The 20,047-nt window shown below is 48.1% G+C and overlaps 1 protein-coding gene across 1 annotated transcript in view; it reads left to right on the top strand.

Annotated features, from left to right (window-relative positions):
- Window positions 1–1,702: 1,702 nt before the first annotated feature.
- The window catches only part of LOC310889563 (phospholipid-transporting ATPase IC-like), a gene marked incomplete at its 3' end in the record, with an annotated part of 32,175 nt that continues 13,830 nt past the window's right edge, over window positions 1,703–20,047 (top strand). Inside the window, exons 1-9 of the mRNA XM_083817148.1 lie at window positions 1,703–1,833; window positions 12,355–12,547; window positions 13,725–13,822; window positions 15,162–15,275; window positions 15,822–15,920; window positions 16,019–16,080; window positions 16,537–16,609; window positions 16,705–16,775; window positions 18,821–18,903. Of these exons, the coding sequence (XP_083673274.1) occupies window positions 12,367–12,547; window positions 13,725–13,822; window positions 15,162–15,275; window positions 15,822–15,920; window positions 16,019–16,080; window positions 16,537–16,609; window positions 16,705–16,775; window positions 18,821–18,903 (781 nt within the window). The 5' untranslated portion in view covers window positions 1,703–1,833; window positions 12,355–12,366. The remainder of the gene's footprint in view (window positions 1,834–12,354; window positions 12,548–13,724; window positions 13,823–15,161; window positions 15,276–15,821; window positions 15,921–16,018; window positions 16,081–16,536; window positions 16,610–16,704; window positions 16,776–18,820; window positions 18,904–20,047) is intronic.

Below are 20,047 nucleotides of genomic sequence, written 5' to 3'. Positions count from 1 at the left end.
GCCCTGTATCTTCCCAGGGAATCCCAAGCATTACGCAGGGCCCCAAACACTGTCCAACTTCACCCTGACAGAGGGTGCTTGGTGGCTTGCAACAGCGCAAACACGAACCCGAGCAGAGGGAGGAGTGGAGAGGGGCAACGGTGCAGAAACAAGTGGTGTGTGAGCAGAGCATGCTGCTGTTTGGGGGCAAAGGAGTCTGGGTGAAAGATAAGTTGGAAGAATAATGGAAAGGAAGGAATTATGTAGGAGAAAAATCCAGAAACAGAGCAAGATTCGAGGAGAAATTCAGGGAGATTTGCTGGGACAAACATAGGTCGGGGTCTGTGGGAGGCAGCAGGGGGAGCGTGCCCCCAGTCCACAGAATGGCCGCTGCGTTTCCCTCAAGCACGGACCAGTAAAAGGAAGTGCTTGGGCTGGGCCATTAATCACTGCTATAGCAATTAATCACCGCTAATGTTTTATTTTGTTTTTTAATATTTCTAATAATCTTCTTCCTGAAAGAACATCAAGCAAACCCAGCTGGGCATACAGATAACCAGATGAAGTAGTTTCCTGGACAGAAAAAAAAATCTCAAAGGCATAAGTAAACCTTTGCTTTCACATTAATCCAAAATGTTACTGATTTTTAATTAACTTGGTTTCATTCCTGTGTGAGGAATGTGATACAGGTATTATAAGAGAAAGGAGCTAAAAGACAGAACTTTGTAATCCAGCCTCAGATTTTAGATCTAGGAAAAAGAAAGGTCTGTTTGAACAAATCTTTCTTTGGCACAGGGAAATTGAGCATTGTTGCTACTGAAAAATAAACCAGGCAATCTCTTACATATCTGTCAGTCTGCAGCAAAGAGCACTGTTATTACGGAGCAGCAGCCAGGTGTGGGCAGACTCCATTTCTGCAACAGCTGCTCATAAATGAACAGCTAAAGTGCTCACCTTAGTCTCTCATATGTGTAATGACCAAATATACTTTTATTAGCAAAGCCTGCAGGGATGGGTCAAAAAATCTGGTGGTGCATTAATTAAAAGCTACGATAAATTAAGCTTTTTTTTTGTTGTTGTTCTTATTTATTTATTTTCTCCTGCTTGTATACAAGTTCAATAATAAGACTGGTGTTTTGCTAAACTAAGAAAGCACGTTAAGGTGAAAAGCACACTTCTTATTTCAGGAATAACGACTGTGGTGCTTGTCATTTGCTCCCCTGGTGTGACCTGGTTGTCAGAGGTGTGTCGGGTCACACGCTGGCACCACCGCAGCCATGTGGAAGCCGTGCTCCGGCCACTGGCACCCCAACCTCCCCGCCTCGAGTCCCGGACAAGGCGCCGGCCCCCGCAGAGGGGCCGTGCACGGGGAGCGCGGGGCCGCCCTCCGCGGAGGTTCGGTTCCTCCTCAGCGCCGGGGCTGCCGGCACGGCGCGCCCCGGGAAGGGGCCTCGGGGAATGCCCTGCGCCCGGCACGACGAGTTTGTGTCCCTGGCCCTGCCCTTTCCCCCCGCGGCGCGGTGTTCAACCGGGCGGGCAACGCGAGCGCCCCGGGCCCGGGGGGGCTGCCTGGGCGCCCGCCGGAGGGCGCCGCGGCCCCGCTGCTCCCGGCGCCGGCTGCGGCGGGACGGGGCGGCCCCGGGCCGGGCAGGCGGAGCGGGGCCGGCCGGGGGCGCCCCCCCTCGCCCCGCCGTGTAACCGGAGCCGGGGCCGGGGCCGGGCGGCGCCTCCCCCGTCGGGGAACCCGTTCGGCAGGTCTGGCGGCGGCGGCTCCCGCGGGAGGCCGGGCGGCGGCGGCGGCCGTCGGGGCATGAGCGGGCCCTGAGCCGGCGGGGCCGGGACCCGCGCCCACAGGTGCCGCTGGTGGGGGGGGGTCCGGGCTCGGCGGCAGGACGGGACGGGACGGGACGGGGCGGGACGGGGCGGGCGGGGCCGGGACTCGGGGGTCCCGGGGCCGGGGCCGGGCCGTCGGGGGGGGCGGCCGCGCCCTGCAGGGCCGCGGGGGCCGGGGGGTGCCCCGAGCGCGGGGCCCGGGGGGCCCGCACCGAGCGCTGCGGGGGCTCCGGCCGCGGGGCTGCTGCGGGAGCGGGGGCGGATCGGGGGAAGGGGCGCGGGGCCGGGCCGGGGGCAGCGCCCGGCGGGCGGAGAGGCGCTGCCCGGGGCTTCCCCGGTCGCGGCAAGGCCGAAGAAAGCTTCGGAGGCTGACGCCAAAACGGCTCTGAAACTACTTCGTTTATTTATTTATTTATTTATTTATTTATTCGCCCTGAAATACCGTCTCGGCAGCCCGAGGGCTGTTTGCTCTTTGCTCGGCCATTTACAACCTGGAGACCCGCAGTTGCTCGCTGGGGAGCGCGGCGCTGCCCGGTGCCGCTCGCTCAGGCGGGGCCGGGCCCAGGGTGCTGCTTCTTCCTTTCTTTCCCCCCATCTATACGTGAGGAAAATAGCTTTCGTGCTTGTGGGGTAATTACTCGCCAGCCAGTGTTTATACAGCCCTTAGAGCAGCCACAGGGGTCTGCATTAAGGAACTGTCCTCGTCCTACAGCAGCGAATACTGAGAAGTTGCTTGTGAGGTTGGTCACTCTTGGAAGATGGAAAACCTCTTTGGGCAGAAACAAACCAGCATCTCAGTCCCGTTTCCTACTGCTTAGTGTCTGGAGCTTAAATAGCATCCCTTCTCTGAAGGGCTGAGTAAAACGGTGCTGCTGCAGAACGGGCCGGCTGACGGAGCCCTTCCTGCTGGCCTGAACGTCAGCAGGAGCGTGTTGCGGCTGGAGACGCCGTACTGTGCGGGGTGCTCCTGGCAGCGGGGAGCAGCGCTGCGCCCTCTGCCTCGCATGGGTGGGCTCTGGTGGAAACAGCTGCGGGGAACTGAGCATTGGGCACATCGACGGGGCTTTTAACGAACCTGGCTCGTGTAAACCCTAACTGAAATTGCGTCTAGATTCCGTGGGTTTAATTCCTGGCACAGTATGTCCTTACAGACTCAGATTTGCTCACAGTTTTCTGATTGGTTCTGATTTTTTTGTTGGTTTTGATTTATTTTGTTTATTTGGTTTTCTTTTCCAAGCCTGATTCAGGTGTCAAGTGGTATGTGATCATTTTGTGTTTTTCTATGCCAGTCCCCGTGCTACTGTTACTGAAGTTCACATTAGCCTCTGGTTCCTTTTGTATCTGTCCCAAACCTGTATGTGTCTCTTCGTTAACGTCAGGTAATACAACGCTCCCTTTCAGTAACTTGTGAATTGTTATCTTCATTAGATCTTCGCTGTGAGACGGCCTATGAATATTCCAGTCCCTGGGTTTGCAATTTGTGATGATGAATTCAATAAGCCACTTGCTTGCTTTGCATTGAAGTCCTCTATTTAAATTAGTTAGAATTAATTTTCCATGTTCTTTTGTTGTTGTGGCTTTTATTTTGATACCATTGATAATCATATTGGGCCTGAAGGTAATGTGCTACCTGCATGTAGATACGGGGAGGGGGCTGATTGATTTTCTTTTGATTATGAGGGGTTTTGATGTTCTTCCTCATCTGCTTCCTTGATCTGGTCTCTGTTAAATGAGGTGCTTTGTGCAGACGTAATTGAATGCAGGGCAGCAGCCAGGAGCTGCAGAAACCTAACCCTGGCTCTGTCTGTGACTTACCATTTCTGCTGTGGCCTTGGGCAAATCACTTACCCTCTCTGTGTGTCTGTGCTTGTCGGGGTACAGGACGTGGTTCCCGTTACGGCCCTTGGAGACTGGGGGTTCAGGAGCTCCCAGCCCGTTTTGAGGATGCTGCGCCCTGTGACAGCCCCGCTGCTGCACCTTTGCTGTTCGGCAGCCTTCCCGAACTGTTCTGTGACTCACGGCGGTGCGCTCGGTGCTGTGGTTTTTTCTCAGGTGTTCTTATAAAAATTAGAAACATATGTTTGATCTGGCAGTAGAGTTGGACAGCTTGGGCAAGTTCACAGGTGCCTTTGTTTATAGAAAGGTGTGCAGCGATGTGCAGGGAGATGTAAGGAAGAAGTGGAGGAAGGATAAGCACTGCAATCTCCAGCCCCGCAGCAGGAAGTGACCCGTATTTTTTACTATTAAAAATGCCTGTTGGGTTCAATGCGGGAGGGTAACACCCAGAAAAATAACTCTATTTAAACTTCCAAAAAGTCTTCTCTGCCAAACAATACGGCTCATGTATGCACTAAAATATTTCTGCTTTTGTTAAATCTAAACCATGTTGTTCTATACCGTGAACCTTGAGAGGAAATTAACACTCTCTAGAAAATGCAGGTTGAAACCCCTCCAGAGTACACTTAAAGCTACAGCTTGAACAAAGGTTACGAACTTTTCTATTATCTGCAAAGATAACTTGTCTTGACTTGGACTTTAAGAGAAGGAAAGTCTGTATATCTGTTAATGAAAAATCCCAATGCAGATAATGGGTAAAATTATTATTTCGTCTCTGTAAGTGCCCCACCTTCAACCACCCTTGCTTAGCCTCGACAGCTCAGACTGTAGGCTGGGGATCTCTCTGCTATGCTTGTTTTCTGTTACGCTGTCGGTAAGTGCCTAGTCAGCTTCTTCCTTCTGCAGAGTCCTGTTGGCTCCTGGTGATAATTTACGTTCGTTTTCATACATAGCTGCCTACAAAAATTTTAACATTGCTATGTTAGTGAGTACACAATGACCACTAGTTTAATTCCAGTTCTTCCTGGACAAGGAAGGTTGGGTTTTGTTTCTTTGGTTGTTTTGTTGTAGTAGTTGGTTTTTGTTTTTCTTAAATGAGGCAATGAGGTGCTTTTCTTTAGCTGGTGCAGTTGTGCAGAACTGAGATGAGAAGCACTAGTACATTAGGAGTGAAGGCATTTGGAGACTGGTGGCCCCCATATTTTCCTTTTCTTCTGATCTTGCATGCTTTTTTTCCTTTTTTTTTTTTTTTCTTTTCTGTTCTTTTTTTCTGCCAAGGTTGGTCTTGGACACCTGTCAGCAGTACAAAACTGCACTTCCTCTTTGCAGCCAGCTCTCTCCAAAGGGTTTCAGGGCTTTGATGCCTCAGCTGTTTGTGCAGAACTTCAGGATGTTCCTTGTAGAAATGGTCACTTCCCTTCAACCAAATTTGAAAATAATAACTTTGTAGAAAAACGGATTTCACAGATGCTGGTGGTACCCCTGTGTTAGAATGTTACCCTGGTGTTTGCCTCCTGCTGGGGCAGGTTATCTGTGTCCTCACGGCCTCCAAGGGGAACTGGAGTTCATTCTTTGTAAAAGAAAGATCTGCGGATATTACAAGGCTGGCCGGTTGCAATGCCAATAAAAAAATCTCTAGGCGCTGGAAGTGGCCCAGTTCAGTAAGTCCTTGATCCTTGCAGTTGAAAATGCATGACCAAGACGCATTTTTGGAAACACCTACTTAATGAGTGGCTGCCCTTGGCACGTCTCTGGAGGCTGGTGCATACTTTTCCTGTTGCAGGGTAAGTGGGAAGAGGTCCCGCAGCCGTCTCCGCGTACTGTGCCGAAGCAGTGCTTGTGGCAGGGCGGTCTTAGTCGAGTACATGCATTTTGCTAAAGCGGTTTATTTACACAGTGGGAAATATCAATAAAAGTTTGCTCATAACTTTATTTCCCAACATCCGTGTTCAGCACAGACATGGCACTTATACACACATGTGTACAGGATTTGGGGCTGGATGAAGGACAGAAGATAGAACCAAGCTGACTCAAATGAGAGCTGCTGCTTACAAGACAGGTTTCCCGAGATTTTCTTGCATTGCAGCGATAGCCTGAGTCCCTGAAAGGGCTATCTGAATCTTTTTGGTTCTGCTGCATGGTGGAGGCCATCTCGGGCTGTTGGGCGTGAAGTGTTCTGGTGAGCTGGGGTTTGTGATGTAGATGCACTGCTTCACCACAGGTGTTTCACCCTTAGCCGTGTCTAATCACTTGAATTTTAACCTTTTAGATGGGAAGTCTGAGTCACCTCGCGTTAAGCATGTGTTGGCATTGCTCAACTCCGGCAGGTTTCAAGGTGGGAACTTTCCCCAAGGTCACAGTGCAATGAAGGAAGGCGTGTGGCAGCTCTCATGGGCAAGCAAACCTCTGCTGATGTCCTGCACTCCGAGGCGTTCCCGTTGGAGGAGTGTGGCTGCGCGCTGCCCTGTTTGCACAGTGTGAGCATTCAGCAGCTTTGTTTTCCTGGAGCGGCGCTGAGAAGCGGGGTGTGCCTGTTAGCCGGGTGCTCAGGACCTAGTTGGCCATGGTGCCTGGGCAGTCTGTTTGATGTACCAAGCACCGAGCCCGGCTGCTTCTGGTAGCTGTTGGGAGCACCCAGGCTGACATCAAGGGGTATCCACCATATATGATGTATTCTGAATAACAGGAATTACAAACTAGTTTTTTTCCCTAATGCAATGTTTACTTGATTGACCTTTGGGAGTTGAGGCTTCAGCTTCAGGATTCCAGGTGCATTTGAGAAACCCCAAGTGAACTGAGTCTTAGGTAACGTTTCTGGGGTTTGAGCTGTCAGCTTTTCGTGAGCTCGTCTCTTTCACCTCTATCTTGAGTGTGTCATAATAAGATAAAGGTAGTTAAGATATATGAAACCTTAGAGGGGGAGTCATCTGCTGGGCCTCCTGCTTACAGACAAGGAAGCAGTGGTTGGGGTGTGAAGGTCGGCACAGTCCCGCGAGCAGTGACCGCGCGATGGTGGAGTTCAGGATCCTGATAGGAAGGAGCAAGGCAAGTCCACAGTCCCGGACTTCAGGAGAGCGGACTTTGCCTGTGCAGGGATCTGCTTGGATGAGTTCCGTGGGGCACGGCCTTGGAGAGAAGAGAGCTGGTTGATTTTCAGGGATCCCATCCTCCAGGTGCAGGAGTGGTCTATCGCGGTGAGCAGGACGTCAGGCAGGGGTGGCAGGGGATGTGCACAGATGAACAAGGAGTTCCTGACAAAATTCGGCCATGGTACTTGATGGGGACTGTCTCAGATGAACAAGACCATGCCTCCTGTCACAGCTGAATTAAAATAGTTATCTAAACAACTGAGGTTGCCCTTGTCCAAGGTATTTCCAGAGCTGGGGCTATACCACAGTCATGGTACACTGTAAGGGTGCATAAAAAAGTTGGTGTGTTTCAGAACAAGTGACCAATAGGAATCATTCCTCTTATATAGATAACTGGGAGCTGTGCAATTATTTTGAAGTAGTCACTCAGTGAAGTAAGCCTAGCTGTTACGTGTGAGGTGGCTACATAAATTGGGGAGCTTAAAGCATGCCCGTCACATGGCAATCTCACTGGTGCTTACGCGGGCTTCAGTCGTGAAGAGGGAGGGTTCATTCCTTGGCCCATTTTGCTCTGTGCTCTTTTGCGTAAAGACTTTTTTTTTAATTCTTATTCATAAATATTAGGTAGAAGGTGTGGTTTGTTCAGAAGATACTTGTCTGCCTGTCCAAACGCTTGTTACCACTAACATTTCATATCTGTTCCGTGCAGCTTGTGACCTATCTCATATTTTGGAAGCAGATCTGGTTTTATTATTTGCCTGTTACCTTGCGGAAGCTCTTCTTACAGGTAGATGAGTTGATTTATATATTTTTAATGAAGGCCGATACTCTATTAAAGCATTTGGCCGGGATCACTGAGGTGAGAAGAGAAATGCAATATCCCGCCATTAAGGGACTTCAGTGCTGACTGCTGCTTCGTGAGGATTGAATAGCGGGCAAGAACAGCCGAAGCATTCGGCAAACCCGTGTTACCAGTGCGATGCTTATCAGGCCGGGAGACGGCCTTGCAGCGTCCCGAGGTGTAACAGTCCTTTCAGAGGTCCTGTAACGCTCACCGGCAGCAATGTCTCTGTTTGCACAAGGTGGAGGAAGGTTAGGTGGCAACCACAGGAATTTCACTTTAAAAAAAAAGCAATTACTGTTCTGTTTCCTCGCTGGTACTTAAAGAACCCCTCTGAGAACGTGTTAGATGTCCCGTCTAGCCCCTGTTGTGCGGACTAGGTGTCAAGAAACTCGGCCCTTCCCTGTTTTCCCGGCTGTCACAGTGAGCGCAGTGCGCAGCACCCATGGCCCCGCTCGAGGGCCGCCTGGCTGCGGGGCGGCTGCTGGGGGACACCGGGGGCACCGCCGGGCACCCGGCTGCTGGTGGCGTGGGCCCTGGCTGCAGAAACAGGCCCTGTGCAACCCGTCTTATCGGGGCTGGCGGACCCCGCCTGGAGTCGCTGGTGCGTGCCACCACACTGGCGTTCCCAGCTAGCACCGCGGGCCACCTCTGTTTATATTTTAGGTATTTCCATTTAGCTGTGCGTCTGTAATAGAAAACAGATGCAGTGGTTTTTCTGTTGTGGTTGGTTTTTGACATCTCATCTAACCCTTGGCATGATTAATTAGTCAATTAATCAGTTGAGTAAAGGTTAATAGACTAAAGGCTGAATCGCTTTATATGGCAGGGATCTGAACTTTGGGGTTTTCTGGGATTGAAAACATAATCCCTGACTCATTTCTTCATAATTTCTTCCGTCTGGGCAGACTCTCGGTGAGAAGAAAACCTAAGTGTCTGTAAAACCCAGAGCAGGCTCCTGGGCAGCAGGCCTGCCCCTGCCCTGCCTGCAGAGCCACAGCATCGCTGGACAGGGGCAGGATTGTCTGCATCCCTTCTGGGAGAGAAACAGCTGGAGCCCTTGCCAGGCGGGAGGTGAGGCCGGTTGCTGGCCTGCAGCCTCGTCTCCAGCAGCGGCTGGCGGGTGCCTGCAGCAGGCACGGCCGGAGGTGGCGGCGCGACGGCCCCGCAGCGCAGCGTGGCCCGCGGTGGTGCCGAGCCCCGCGTTGTGGCACGGCAGGGCAAGCCGTTTCTGCGGCTGCCGGGGCACGGTCGGTGTTGGGGCAGGTAGTGCTGCTGCCCGTGCGGCAGGCTGGGAGGCGGCACAAGCCCTGCCTCGCTGGGAGTGCCGGTGGCGGCAGGGTTTTCCCCGGCCGCAGAGGAGGCAGCCTGGCTGACTGGCAGAAACGCTGCCGCTTGTCACTGGAGAGCTGGCGTACGGCCCAGTGAAACCACCTTTGTAGTGCAGGCGGCATGTCTTTTACGTCCGGGCAGTTGCACCAGCGCCTTGCTCCGCGCGGGCACGCCCTCCTCCCCAGCTGGCGCGTTTTGTTCCCCAGCTCGCAGAAATACGAACTGCTGAGCTGCTTCTGTCCACGGCCCCCCTCAGCGCTGGGATTGCTCCCTCCTGGGTGCAGCGTGGGGGGATTTCCCGGTCCACGTGCCTCCACTCTGTAACGCGGGGAACAATACTGTAATAAAAAAAGCCACCTGAGCATGCAACAGAACTAGCATTCGTGTAAAAAACACCTGCAGAAATGCTGTGGCTCAGTTTTCCAGTGCACTGCAGACAGGATGGGCTGTGGTGACTCTGAAAGAAATGGCTTCTGCGCACACTCTGCTTTTCCGAGTGCGCAGAGCCGCTGCCTGCGGCCGAGGCCCGTGTGTCGCTCACCTGTTGGTGGCACCACCACGGGTGCTCGCGTGCCTGCCCGTCCTCCTCCTCCTCCTCGCCGCTGGGCCCGTGGGGGCGGCGATGCCGATGGTGGTGGTGCTTGGCCTCAGCAGCGCGGAGGCGATGGAGCTGGCGGCTGGTCACGGGCTGTGCCAGCTCTCCCCGGACCAGAGAGCAGCCCGCTGCCGGGGAACACCTGAGCGCCTCTGTTCTGCTCCGGTTTTGTCGGTGCAGTGAGCGGAAGGGTGGCTGAGCTGTGTCGCTCACACTCTGTGCTCTCCACTCTGCCGAAAGCTTGGCCTACTGATTGTTAGCAGAGCTCCCCAGTGGTTAACACCCCTCTGGCCAAACCCAGCTTCTCCGAGTAGTGCTGGCTGGTGGCAGTGAGCGGCTGCCGTGCCCGGGAGTACCTCTGTGCGGCGTGGTACTGCATGCAGTGCTGTGGGTAAGAACAAAGCTTAGCTGTACAGCACACGGCACTCTGCTGCCTCACACCTACTTGCCAACACAATTTTATGTTGTATTTCAATATTCCCCAAGTGCTTCCATGGTAACTACTGCCAGGACTGTTTTCAGGAGTCTGTAACGATTTACTGGACCCATTTAGAGGCACAGCCAAGTAGAGGTCAGTGATAAGTTCCGAAATTTAGTTTCAAGAAATATTTAGTTAGGTCGGCTTCCTTTTTTCTTTACTGAAAAGGCCACTCCGTGTTCTTGAGTCCTGTTTGTGGGTTGTTTGCCTTCACAACTGACACTGCGTGGCACCGTGCAGAGCTTGGGTCTGCCCTGCCCTGCCTGCTCCGAGCCTGCCCAGCACGCGGGGCGGTGAGGGACGGGGCGCGGGCAGGGCAGCGGGGCTGGGGGCGAAGCTCCTGCGAACCTCGGGGCCGACCACGCCTGCTCTGGTAGCGAAGTGCTGTTTGGAAGCTTACCAGACGTGGGACGCAGTGAGGCGCTCAGACTGGTGATGTGTTTGGCTTTTATGATGGGTCTTCAACTGCGTCGTGACCAGGTCTGGTTTGAGAAATGTGGGTTAACCACGCTAGAGAAGAGACCCAGGTAAGTCGCGTGAGCCCCAGAGAATAATATTTGGCTCATTGTTCAGAGCCAGGCTTTGGAAACTGTGGCTGTTGAGGGAAATGCTTGCCTGAAGTTGTCACGTGCATTTCTCTCTCAACAGAGGGAAAACTTCTATTTTTTGAGAGAATTTGAGCTTGAAACCCTGCATCTCGGATGAGTTGCCTAACTCCAAGGCTATGGAGGAAAACAAGCAATACTTCCACCAAAATTTCAGGTTCCACACCTTGTATATCGGTGACTAGCTGTCATAGTCCCAGCTACTTACATCGGTGAGCAGACTCTTAACAGCTTGAGCGGTCTTGGAAGAAGCTGTATTAATCCGCACTAAATCAAACTGTGCGTTCATCCGATACCTGCTAGTTTTGTTTGATTTGTAAGCTGGCAGTCCTGAAACATTAGCTTGTGTGCCAGGAGAGCACGATGGTACCGAGCGTGGCATGTGCTGGGCTTCCAGCCCACGCTCATGTCATCCGAGCAGCATATTAAGTGCTCATTTAATATTTATCTCTCTCATAAGAGATATTAAGGAGGGAGGCCGTTCAGCTTTGCAAAAATGGAAGGTAGCGTGGGTGCCGGCGGGGTTTGGTGTCAGCCCCGGAGCTTGCTGTTCGCTGGTTTTGTCGACAACAGCACGTGGGTAGGGTGGCGCTGGCCTTGCCTCCTGAGGCCGGGCTCTTGTGTTAGCGGCCCCGTCTGCCCCTTGCCTCTGTGGGGCGTGAGGCTGTCGGGGCAGCTGAGTGGGGCTGCTGCCCGCAGGACGGCGATGTCCCCGTGGTGGGGAGGGCCCAGTGATGGCCTGAGAGGTGCACAGCGTGCAGGCACAGCTGGAGGGGGCACGGGCACCCGGAGAGGGCACGGGCACGGCTGAGCTGGAGGCCGGCGCTCCTCCCAAGCATCAGGGCTGAGCCAAAATGGGGCTGCTGGGGCCAGTGCTGCGGGGGGTAAGGTGAGGCTGGCTGGGGCTGAGGGGCTTCCTGGTGCACACAGGGCCCTGCCAGAAGCCCCCGGGGCGATGGAGCCCCTTCCTCTCCTCGGGGCTTTTAATTTCCTACAGCTTTCACTGTGCTAGCACAGGCAGATCAGAACCTATTCCGAAGTGGTGGTCTTCAGAAACGAGCGCAAGTGGAGCTTCGGTACAAAGAGTTTGGGAATTGCCTGGCTGGGAATAAGCAGGGCACACTCATCAGAACAATCTAAACTGTTGTAACGATTGGTAATTAAAATGCCAGGACAGCCAGCAGAGCGATAGGCTGGCCAGGCGGAGATGGAAACCACCTAGGAGTTGTGCGGGTGGTTGTTTGTGTGGGACTGGAGGGGTGGAGTTGCACACCAGTAGATGGTTTCTGGATTTAGCTTACAGCCAGTTAACTGGATGCTGTCCCCTGCAGCAAGCAGCTGAAGCTGCAGGAGTTGTCTCGGTGGTCTAAAAACGCTGAAGGAGGCTGCAGCTCCTGCAGCTCCTCCTCACCCCTGCATGCAGGTCAGTGGCGTGGCCCCTGGGAGTCGGGTGTTCGAGGGCTTGCTCATCTCCGTGTCCCATTAAAGACGTCCTGCGTCATGACTGTAGGGTGTTCCTTGGTCTGCCGTGTGAGTGTGTCTAATTACATACAGCACAACGGTAATGAGGGACTTGCTGTGAACATAACTGCCGCGTGACTTCGGTCCGTACTTGCAAACCAAGCCTGTGCTCTAAGCTCTTCCAGGGAAACCGGTTTCAAACGTGGGTTTTGCTGGCCGGTATTGACAGAGTGAAATTATGGGGACATGGTTTCCTGTACTTGCTACGATAGCTCCGCTCCTGAACCTTTACAAAATGTTTGCAGGGCGCTAGCGGCATGAGCTCGGAAAGGGATTCGGAGACCACCTTCGATGAGGATTCCCAGCCTAACGATGAGGTGGTGCCCTACAGCGACGACGACACGGAGGATGAGCTGGACAGCCGGCAGCCTGGTGTCGAATCAGAACAAACCCAAACCAACAGAGGCACTGAGGAGAGCCGAGAGACGCTGAGAAAAGGTACTGTTAGGTTAGAAACTTGCTTTGGGTGGCAAATGATCCGCAGTACAGATGCTGAGCCGTGTGTGGATCAATTTGCTTTTTGTGGCTTATTTGTCGGATAGGATTTGGAATGGCTTATCCAAATGTCTGAAGGAGTGATTGGTAGCTGTTCATTTTAACAAATACCAGTATGAAAATCAACTTAATTCCAGTCGACAACCAGAGTTCTGTGCCACTGCCTGTTGCATACAACTACTGATCTGCCCGGTGACCTCGTGTTAATTATGGCAGGTGCTAGATGTACGTAACCCGTGGTCTGAGAACTGCTTGAGCAGAACTTCAGTTAACTTGCCTTCCCCATCACCTGGAAATTTGAACCAGTATAAGCCATTTTTTTCTGTTTAGTGGGTTGGTTTCCATACATTTCTAAATGATAAGGGCCCTTACTGTGGAGATGGATGGTTTGTTAGGAAATCCTTCAGAACCTTTTTCCCGAGGAAAACTGTATGTCGAGTCAAACTCTAAATGACAAAAACTGAAGGTGACAGGAGATAAGGTTGTTTGGTTGTTCTGTAAGTGGTTTTGTCAGCTTGTGGTCCAAAACATCAGAAGGCTGCTGCTGACATCACTTGTTTAGTTTTGTTAGATTTGCTGCATAGTGTAATTTATATTCCTAAGGTCTCAAGCAAGCAAGCAAAATTGATGGTTGAAGAAATAAAATGACTGCTTCAGGTTTTTGCTTACGATTGCAAAAGAAATCATTGCACGATTTGGTGATAGGAATTCATTTTTTTCAAAGGATGGGTGAATCTTTCTATTTTAAAAAAGACTGAGAAATCCTGTTTTGGGTGCTGAGTGCTTCGCAGGTGTTAGCAAAAGCAAACTGGAAGAGGGGAAAGAAGAGAATTTAACCTGACTAAATGTTCCTCTAAGTTTTCGATTTCTCATAGAACTTCCAAATTGTTATTTTACTTCTTCCTTGCTGAGATTATATTTTAATTGTTAGTAAAGACAAATAAGCTGGACATTTCTTGAAAACCCTTTCTTAGACACTTTAATAAGAAAAGCAGGTACCGGTCTTGTTTCAATTGAAAGTACCTAACAAATATGGCATTTGAAAGAAAGGGAAGGCAGATTGGCTTCCTCATGTTTACAGCAATCAGATGTTGACCCATTTTCACCTTGCCTCTTCCAGACTGCAGCTGGCAAGTTAAAGCAAATGATCAACACTTCCATGAGCAGCCCCAGTTTAAGAGAACAATACTTCTGTGCTTCAAAAAAAGCAAATATGCAGTAAGTTTTCTTTATCTCAATTATGTGATTACAGTACTTGTCAGGGTGAACGCTTTCTTAATGTCAATAAGATCTTTCCAACCATTTTTGACTCATCTAAAAACCACAATTAACACTTCCTTAGGATTTCTATCAAAGGTAGTGAAATATAATTGACTTTGGCTTTATGAATGGAAAAACAAAGTATCAAGAGACTTGCTTAAGATGAGATAGAGAATTAGAAGCCAGGTGTCCTCAGTCCAAATTCTGAGTTTTATCTGCTCAACTATGGCTGTTGCAAACATCCAGAAAGATGTCACCTTTCGTACAAGAAGTCTTCATGTAGCGTTAAGCAGTATCCCAATAAGCTAGACTGAGGCAGTCTTAAAAGTAGACATTTGGGAATGTTCAGTCATTTAAACAGCGTCATTCCAAATCCACCTGATTATGATCAAGGCAACGTTTTTAAAAAAATAATCTCAATTATCAAGACAAAAGGCTCACTATTTTTTTTCTATCCTAATTTTTTAACTTTGCAAAGTACATAAGCTTTTGTGCTAGTATGCGGTGCTGGTTGTGAGTGACAGAGGATTGGACTTGGTGGTTGTGTGTGGACTGTCTGGCTTTATCTGTGATGCATTGGCCTGTGTGGTTTCCTTGTGTCTGCTGTGGTATCTGCCTTGTAGATGTGAGGCAGTTTGGGTTATTTCATGCATGGTTATGAACATTTAATAGTAAAACTTCTACAGTTGGAGCCATTATTAAATGGAAGTCCTTTCTGCTTCAGCTAGGTAGGGACTGCCACTTATCAAGTTAACCTCTGCTGGGTCTCACATTGTCCCTCCTGAACAAGTCTGATTAAAAGCCTTTTGTGTCTGGATGCATTGTTTGTGGTTTGACATCTGAGACCAATTGTATCCCTAATAGTGATACTGTGTATGTAGCAAATAAAATTGACATGCATCAGAGAGAAGACTGCATAGGACAGGGAGAGCACTGAAGTCCCCCCTGTCCTCCCCCTTCTCCGTGCCCATCTGGCAGTGCCATGTGCACTGTGTCACTCACCTGGGCCAGGCTGTCTCCTTTCCACGCGGTGACTCTGTGATGCTCTGTAGTCCTTGCTGTAGCTAGAGTGGAAGTGTGAGGTGCTTTTTGGGGTGTGTTAATGTCAGTGCAGCAGACCTTTTTGTCTGGTTTCTTAAAGACAGTGACCCATGGGAAACTGTTGATGAGAGGTAAAGCTCTAACAAAGTTTATAGGAAAGTTTTCGCTAGTAAAATGCTTTACTAAAAATATGAACTGCACATTTGTAAAGTAAGAAGAATCTGGTGTTGTGAATGACATTTGGTTTCTTCAACAGGGAAACGCGATTAAGACATACAAGTACAACCCCATCACCTTTTTACCGCTGAATCTGTTTGAACAGTTTAAAAGAGCAGCCAACTTCTATTTCCTGGTCCTTCTCATTTTGCAGGTAAGGCATAGTTTATAGAGAATACTAACTGTAAAGTGAGTTTGAGGTGCTAATCTATTGAGCTGAATACTACTTATGAAACCGTTCATTGCTATCCTGTTAGGAAATTGCAGGTTGCTGCGTAAGGGACTGTAACTGAACTGTTATTGAAACTAAGCACATCTTAACAGAAATCTGGATCAGCCTACCCTAGCTTTGTATTAGCTAAGATGAGCTTGTTGCAGAGTTTATGAAATTTTTGAGGACAGGGTGTTTCTTTTGGCTATTATTCTGTGAAATATGATGGCCTTCAAGTCCCATTCATGAACCAGAAGCGCCAACAGAAAATAAGAGCAATTACAGTTGTTAAAGACAAAACAGCACTGAGGTACAGCAGCACAGTCAAAATCTCCCCCAGAGATTTTTTCATCTTCACAACCTGCCTTAAAATTCTCTCTCTGATGTGTTGGTTTTCCTTTTTGTGTTTTAACTGTCCCAGTCCTTAATGTCTCTGAATTGAGTTTGATAGCAATCCTGTAATGAGCTGATTCTCTTTGTCTCTGACAGGCGATTCCTCAAATATCTACCCTGTCATGGTATACAACGCTGGTGCCCTTACTCTTGGTCCTGGGAATAACTGCAGTCAAAGACCTAGTGGATGACATAGTAAGCAACATGTTTTGTTAATAAAAGCAAAAGAAAACAGTGTTGTTCTTCAGCTGTGATATGCAGTGGGGAGTACATTCTCTGCTCCTGGTTTTCAGGCCCGTCACAGGATGGACAACGAGGTTAATAACAGAACATGTGAAGTCATCAGGGATGGAAGGTTTGTGCTGTTCACTTCTTAACTTAGTAAGTAAAGTTTGTTGCTTTGGTACAAAGCTTCATCACAGATCGTAAACCACAGATGACAGGGAAAGTTCAGCTTTTTGTTCTCTACCGTTCCATACATCTGTGCGAAAACCTAACTGGAAACAGAAGAGAATTGCCCGAAGGAGTCATTTAAACTTAGTTCTGTGGCAGTAAATCTGTGCTAAGAGCAACTTACTTGGAGAGTTGGACAGAAATTCATATATGGGTGAACAGGAAAGAGCAGAGGTAGGTTCTCTTCTAAGTTTTAGATTCCCAGCTAAACTGCAGTTTCCAAAACAACAACAACAACAAAAAAATCTTACCAAGATGTAATGTTTTCATACTAAGGAAAGTTTAATATTTCAAGATTTATAGATTGTATACTGTTCTAAATTAAATAGTAATAATCATTAAACTATCTTGATATTAGGTTCAAAAACACAAAATGGAAAGATATTAAAGTTGGTGATATCATTCGTCTGAAGAAAAATACTTTCGTTCCTGTAAGTGCCTTAGATATGTTTGTTTTATGTTTCTACAGAATTCTGTACAAATCTTGACTTGGATTTATTTGCTGCTTATTTATTTGTTTCACTAGGCTGATATTTTGCTGCTATCCAGCTCAGAACCAAACAGTCTCTGCTATGTAGAGACAGCTGAACTAGATGGGTAAGGTTCTACTTAAGGATTTCTTAGATTTATTTTTGGCTTCCTGGTAAAAGAGCAATAAGTGTTTATTTCAGAAGTAAGCTAATGTAATTTAATACAGTTATTGTCAGGGTAAGGGTGCAATTAATTGTTTTGTCGTAGTCTTCATGGATAAGGCCAGCCCCTAAGTCCCTATGCCAAGAAGCAATGGTGAAATGAATGGCAAGCAACTGGTAGTATATGATGGTCCAATTGGGGACTGTCTGTACAAATTGACCCCGACAGACTTGAGAAGATACATCTGAGGGTGGTAAGAGCTGGCTGACATCATTCTAAGCCACTGTCAGTCATCTTCAAAAGATCACAGAGATCCAGGGAAGTCCAGAGGCTTCAAACGCAGCAAGTATCACACCCTTCTACTAAAAAGAGCCAAAATGACATCAAGAAAACTACAGACTAGTCTGCCTCACCTCAGTCCCTGGAAAAACTGTGGAGCAAGCCCTCATGGAAGCCGTGTCCAGGTACACGAAGGACAAGAATTTGACTGGGGAAAGCCAACAAGGATTAACATTGTGCTTGACCAAACTGGCTATTGCTTTGTGTATTGAAATACCTTGCTCTTTGGATACGGAGTCCATTCCGTAGCAGAAGATGCCATTTACCTTGATTTTATGAAAATATTTGATATGATGTCCCACAAAAACAAAACAAAAAAACCAAACAAAAAAACCCTGGGAGTTCTTGTGGACAGCAAGGAAGACAGCGGTGCACCTTTGCAGCAGTGGGAAGCTGTGTCCTGGGCTTCTTCAGGCCCACTATAGCCAGCAGATCAAGAGTTGTTCCATGCTACCTGGCACTTGTTAGGCCACACCTGGAAAGCTGTGTCCAGTTTTTGATCCCCACAATTCAAGGAACATTAAAATCTGGTGAGGGACCACTGGAGCGTCAAGATAGTTGAGGCATTGGAGTACCTGGTACACTAAGAAAAGGTGCAGGAGCCGGATTTATTCAACCTGGAGAAGTGAAGGGTAATTTAATCACGGTCTTGCGATATCTCATGGTTACAGCAAAGATGCTCTGTGCACAAGGATGCACATTGACAGGACAACAGGACAAAAGCAATGGATGCAAGTTACCTCAGAGGAAATGCTGTTTGGATTTAAGAATGGTTGTTCTCGTGGTGAAGAATTTTTACCACTGGAATAAGTCACCCAGAGAGGTGGGAACATCTCCCTTGCTGGAAGCAATGAAGGCTTGGCTTGATGGAGCCCTGGATAACCTCGTCTAAGGTCCTGCTTCTGACAGGAGGTTGGACTGTTGATTGCCAGAGGTCTCTTCCAACTGGGACTTTTCTATTATTCTAAGCTCTTTTTATTCCTTGTCAGTTACAGTGAGAAAATTAAAAAAAAAAAAAAAGGCAAAAAAAAAATCCATGTTTTCTTTGGAAGTTTTTCATAGAAACTTCTTAAAAAGGGTAAATCTTAGTGTCTCTGTCACAGTTGCTTTGTAAGTGTTGCTTCAGTTCATGTTGTCAGAAAAGGTAGTGCTGATTATTTTTATTTTAGAAAAGGCTGTAGTGATATGGACTGCACCTAAATTAACTGAAATGATAGTTTTTCTGAATAAACAATTATTTTCTCACTCAGCTTTTAGTGATCTTAAAAACAATAATTAATCATGCCAAAGAAGGATCTGTTTATATTGCAAATGTTTGTTCTCAGTTGGAACTTTTAACAATGTCAGTTATTAAATCGTGTTTTCAGATAACCATTAATCAAACTTAAATATTGCTTTAGAAAAACAGTGTTTCTGAGCACCCTCACTTTTCTAAGTACAGGGGTGCTACCGTGTCAGGTTTCATTTGTGAGGAGAAGCAACCAAGCAGCGTAAGAACTAGTCCTGTTGTTCACGAATGTTTCTCATCCATGCAAATGCATAGCTCAGCTCGTTGCTTCCAAGTGGGAGGTTGGTGTCTATGGCGTATTGTTTTGCTTAGTTTAATTTGTTCAAACTTCTTCCTGTATCAATGTTTTCAATAAGATGACCTTTTTATCCTTTCTTTTTAGTGAGACTAACTTAAAATTCAAAATGGCACTGGAGGTAACAGACAAGTATCTTCAAGAAGAAAGTGCAATGGCGGACTTTAATGGTTTGTACAGTTGCATTTTTATTGTTACAGATATTCAAATGTTGCTCAGTTTACAGTACAAGTAAATAAAACACAGGTGCAGACTGAAACATTGCTAATAATTCTTGTGACACTGGAGTTAGTGGCTTCCTAGCTTTTGTCACAAGGCAGCATTGGCAAATTGCACAAGGAAACTGCTGCTGAGCAAAATACAGTCTATCTGAAGATAAGACCTTTGCCGTGAATGAGATATGACACACTGAGTAGGGAGGACAGGACCCTTTATTGCCATTTGCCTGCCTGTTTTCTTTTCTTGTTTCTGTGTTTGATTTTTTTTGTTTGTTTGTTTTTTGTTTTTTTTGGGTTGTCTGCTCCTGTTCTTCTCTTTCTTACACATCCACCAGTCTTGATTACAGGCAGGGTGCAGGACCGGGGACACCACTGTTTGGGCCTCAGAGTGCCATTCTGTGTTCCTCTGTAGCGACCAGCATTTATGTTGCCATTTACACTTATGTATTTATTTACTTATGTCTGAAACGGAGTTTGGATGATTCTAAGTGCAGCATGAACCAAAATTTTAGAATGAGCTCAGTTTGGGGTTGGAAACAAAAATGACCAACCATAAAGTAGACAGTGGGAATAGGGCAAGTTCTAAGAGTCGAAGTAAGAGGTCTCTTTTAGCTGAAATATTCACATATATCTGAACAAGTAGCAGTTTATTTCATGAGATTTGTCTGCCCTTGTGTGATCATTGCTGGTAAGTCTTCAGTGTCAAAATGAGCTGAACGCTGTGTTCATCCTAGAGAGATCCAGAGAGAGACTCGCTGTTGTAGGCAGGCCATTGTTAAAACTTGAGAAATATTAAAAGAAGCTTGGACAAGAAAAGCGTCCTATTTGGCAGTAAATGCTGTGTGTGCTGATCTTGGTGCAGAAATGAATTATTTCTTCTATTTCAGTCTGGAAAATGAAAGGCCACCCAAGAAGCCATTTTTAAAATGTGAGCAACACAGCACTGAATATTTGTACACACAAAATCTCACATACATGGTTTGTTTAGAACAATCATACAAAACAACAACAACAAATAAACAAAGTAAAATAACTTGTATGGTGGATACAAACTGATCCATTTTTATTTAACTATTGTATATTAAACATATTCTCC

The sequence above is a fragment of the Anser anser genome, assembly GCF_964211835.1.
Source record: "Anser anser genome assembly, chromosome: Z".
NCBI classification, from domain to species: domain Eukaryota; kingdom Metazoa; phylum Chordata; class Aves; order Anseriformes; family Anatidae; genus Anser; species Anser anser.
The sequence above is the reverse complement of the archived record's forward strand: the minus strand, read 5'-3'. Positions and strand labels throughout refer to the sequence as shown.